The 4,097-nt window shown below is 46.2% G+C and overlaps 1 protein-coding gene across 1 annotated transcript; it reads left to right on the top strand.

Moving 5' to 3' along the window:
• Positions 1 to 474: 474 nt before the first annotated feature.
• Positions 475 to 1,443, top strand: LOC102449486 (olfactory receptor 10A4-like). Its single transcript, XM_006112309.3, has one exon. The coding sequence runs from the start codon at positions 475 to 477 to the stop codon at positions 1,441 to 1,443; it is 969 nt and encodes a 322-aa protein (XP_006112371.3).
• Positions 1,444 to 4,097: the final 2,654 nt, after the last annotated feature.

Raw genomic sequence — 4,097 nt, forward strand, 5'->3', positions numbered from 1 at the left:
AGTGAATTAGCCCCAGGTGTTTTCCTGCCTTCCTTTTATTGCATCAGACTCCAGTAGTTATCACTCTGGGAAGAGAAAACCCCTTATCCAGTGCCCTGTATACCTGCCTTCCACCAGACTGTGGCAGGCTGCTGGTTTAGGTCAGTCACAGCCCCCATTGCTCGGACAAACCGATGTAGCTCCTTTAGGGTCAGTTTATCCAACCCCCATCGGTTGTAAATCAGCCCTAGTACCACTGGTGTCCAAGGAGTCATCTCTCCAGATGACCTACGTAGAGCGAATGGCATCCAAACTGTGACAACAGCTTACACCTGACGGTGACTGGGCCCAGCTACATGTCTCTGTGCAGAATTGCATCTGCCTTTAGTCAGAAGACTCCCAGAAGGAAGGAAACCAGCAGGAATTGTGGGATCTACTTCCCCATGTTTGGTATTTATTATATTCATTTCCAGAGTCTCTCTGTCACTCTTGCAGATGACTTATTCTCAGAGCAAACCTGGTGAGAACCAGACCATCTCCGGTGGGTTCATCCTGGTGGGGTTTTCCTACCTTCACGAGCTGCAAATCCTTCTATTTCTGCTGCTGATGATCATTTACCTGCTCACCCTGATGGGGAACCTGCTCGTTATCCTCCTGATAATCCTAAATTCTACTCTCCACACCCCCATGTATTTCTTCCTGGTCAACCTGTCCTTCCTGGATGTCTGCTTCACCACCAGCGTGGTCCCTCAGCTGCTGGTTCACCTCCTCATAGAGGAAAAGACCATCGTTATTGAGGGATGTATGGCCCAGATGTACGTGTACTGCACCATGGGCTTCATGGAATGCAGCCTCCTCGCGGCCATGTCCTACGACCGTTACGTGGCCATCTGCCGCCCCTTGCACTACACAACCATCATGAGTGGCCAGGCATGTGCACGGCTCGCTGGAGCTTCATGGATCATCTGTATCTCCGTGGCCGTAACTTATACAACGTGGCTCTTCAGCCTGCCCTTCTGCGGCTCCCACCGCATTCACCACTTCTTCTGCGACATCGCACCGGTGATGAAGATGGTCTGCACCGACACAACAAACATTAGGATTGTGGGGTTCATTTTCACAGGGCTGTTTGTCATGAGCCCTTTCCTGTTGATACTCCTGTCCTACGTCTGCATTATCTCCACCATCCTCAGGCTGCCATCGGCGGAGGGCAGGCGTAAAGCCTTCTCCACCTGCTCCTCCCACCTTATGGTGGTGACTTTGTTCTACGGAATGGCCCTTTTCACCTACTTGGTGCCCAAGTCTGAATCCACCATGGAGAGCGATCAAATGATTTCTCTCATGAACACCATTGTGGCCCCCGTGTTGAACCCCATGATATACACACTGAGGAACAAAGAGGTGAAAGGAGCCTTGAGAAAAACTGTAGCGAGGAGCATCTTTGTTCACAACCAGAGAAATTAGAGAATGAAAAGTAAAGTGAGTCACAATGGGGGGATTAAGGAAAACTGACAAATATTTTGTTTTATTTCTCACAACGACTCTCTGTATTTTTATTTAAATGTTGTCATTTGGAAGGCTTTGATCTCTTCTCAATTTGCCAGGATAATTAAAAGATAAATGGCTGTTATGAAAAAGAATCTCGACATTTCTCTTTCTTCATTTACCTGAAAGTTTCATAGTTGTGGACTTTTACCTCTTTGAAAACATTCATTCATCAAAGGAGAAGATTTAGTCAAACTCGTGTCGTGATCTTCAAAATTTGCAACAAAACTAAAAAAGGGAAACGTTGCCTTCCTGGTACATGTGCATCAACAGGGTCTGTCTCAGGACACAGTATGTGATGCGGGGTTTTAACATCCCCCCCCAGGCGGAGCAGCACTGGCAGTGAGCTGAGGACAGATACTATGTGGGGTTTTGACAGGGAGAGGTAGGTGTGGGGGTTCCCGAAATTGAGGTTTTCATGGGTCGCAGCAGGAGGCAAGAAAGGGTTTGTTGTTACTGTCAGCCTCTGCAGCCTCTCAATTTGCTGTAGGAGAAACACAAACATCTGCTCTACTTCCTGCTTCTATCCTGGACTGGTCTCGTCTGCCTTTGTCTCCCTCCATCTGGTCTCCAAGGGGAGCCCCTGCCAGGCCTGATGACGGTAGGAGCAAAAGTGACTCAGGGGTCTGGATAATGTAAAAGGGCCCCTGTAAGCCATTGCCACCAGCAGCAGTGTGTCTGGAGCATGTGGTTAACAGGGCACGTACACTCAACAATGAAGAGCAACAAAGTGTCCTTGTCATATGGGGCCACCAAGAAAGGAAATTTTGGGAGGAGGGGCTTCCTGTCCAGCTGCACCCTGGGCCAGAATAGCCAACTGGAGCATTGTGCGACAGCTCATGGAGGCCAATCACAGTCAACATCTGTTCCCACACTGTTCGAGCGGATAATATCGACCGTCCTAATATGTCAATCGGGAGCCGGGGCTATTATCTAATGGGTGTGGCCAGACATTTTTGTGAAGACTCTTGGACAGGGAGTTCAATGCAGGCAGGCTCTGTTCTCTGGGTCCCTGCTTCTTTGTCCCAAGTCCAATCAATCTTGTACATTTCCGAAGTATGCTCAGTTTAAGCAGCTCAGAATAAACATCAAGAAAAATAGAAAAAAACCCCAGGACTTTCTTAATTTTTTTTGTCTGCAGATTGAATTCTCTGGAGCTGATAAACTCAGTCAAGTTCGGGTGATTTGACTGAGTCTTTGAATCAAGGCCCTATCTTGGCGTATGGCTCAGATGGGAAATAAGGGGTAGATTTCTACTTGAGAAGCAGGTGGCTTGGTGGAGCCAGGCAAAGAGCAAGAATCAGCTAGAGAGCTCCTGTCCCAAATCAACCTCCAATGTCTGAAGCTTTCTAACTCTGAGACCAACAACAAAGAGGTCTAGAGAGGTAACCCAAAAGGTTGTACCAGATCTGCCACTGAGCACTAGCAACAGGTGTTGTTATCGCAGAGTGAAAGTGGCTGCTGAAGATCCCATAGAAAGTTTTGGAATCGACAAGGCAGACTGTTGAAAACGATATTGGGGACAAGGTACGTTATCGTATCGCATTGCACGATGTAAGTATGCGCTATAGACATATTGAGGAACAACATCAAAAATCCCCTTTCTCTGAGAAACTTAGTGACAGAGCCAGGCAACATGACACGGAAACTGGAAATTCAGCCAAAACTTTTCTATAACCCTTGGGATATGTAAAATTTAACAAATAATGTCCTGGGTAAATATTGGGGGGAGGTTAAGTAGATGACAATAAGAAAATGCAGGAGAATTCATATAAAAAAGAGGCCCCTGGCTGGAGAAATGCTCGACCAGAAGCCAATGGAGAAGACAAATGGACAAGACCAGAAGACCCAGGGAAGTGAAAACCGTTGTCGAAGAAGGAAGTACGTGTTCCCTGAATGTAGTATATTTGTCCCACATACCTATACTCTTACCTGTTGTTACTTATCAGGCAGAAATTTGTCCAGATGCTATGTGACACTAAATCTGTCTGTAATGGTATTGAATAAAGTCAACACTGGTTAAGCCATAATGTGGAATGTGTGACTCAGTTTCCCCTTTTACATGCCCAATGACCACTCACACAATTTGAAACAACAGAGTAAATCCCGCACTAAATTGCACATCAATTCCTGCAAAAATGTGACACTCATATAGGTATAATCAGAGCAACAATCCTTCACATTTCAGCAAACACACAGGTGTTCACATAGTTTATAAGCCATGCTATGAATACCTGGCAGTTACACAAGCTGCATTATTACATTTTATTTCCAAGTGGTTTGTTCCCTCTTCCTCTCCTATATCCCCACTACTCTGCTCTGGTATCACTTCCACTTTATCCCAAATGGATATAACACTTCTCAACGTCAAGAGGCTTTAATTCTATGGATTTGCATCTGCTTGCAAGGAACTTTGATGGATCACGGCCTGCAATGCTACGTCCCGAATAAAGATAAGGAAGGTAAAGGCTCAGAATGAGACATTAAGCAACAATGATGAGCAGACAGGCTTATCGTTGTTCCAGGGAATCAGGACGTGCCAGGAATGGGACTGGTTTCCAGAACAGGGAAAT

The sequence above is a fragment of the Pelodiscus sinensis genome, chromosome 30 (assembly GCF_052426305.1).
Source record: "Pelodiscus sinensis isolate ZL-2025 chromosome 30, ASM5242630v1, whole genome shotgun sequence".
Lineage (NCBI taxonomy): Eukaryota > Metazoa > Chordata > Testudines > Trionychidae > Pelodiscus > Pelodiscus sinensis.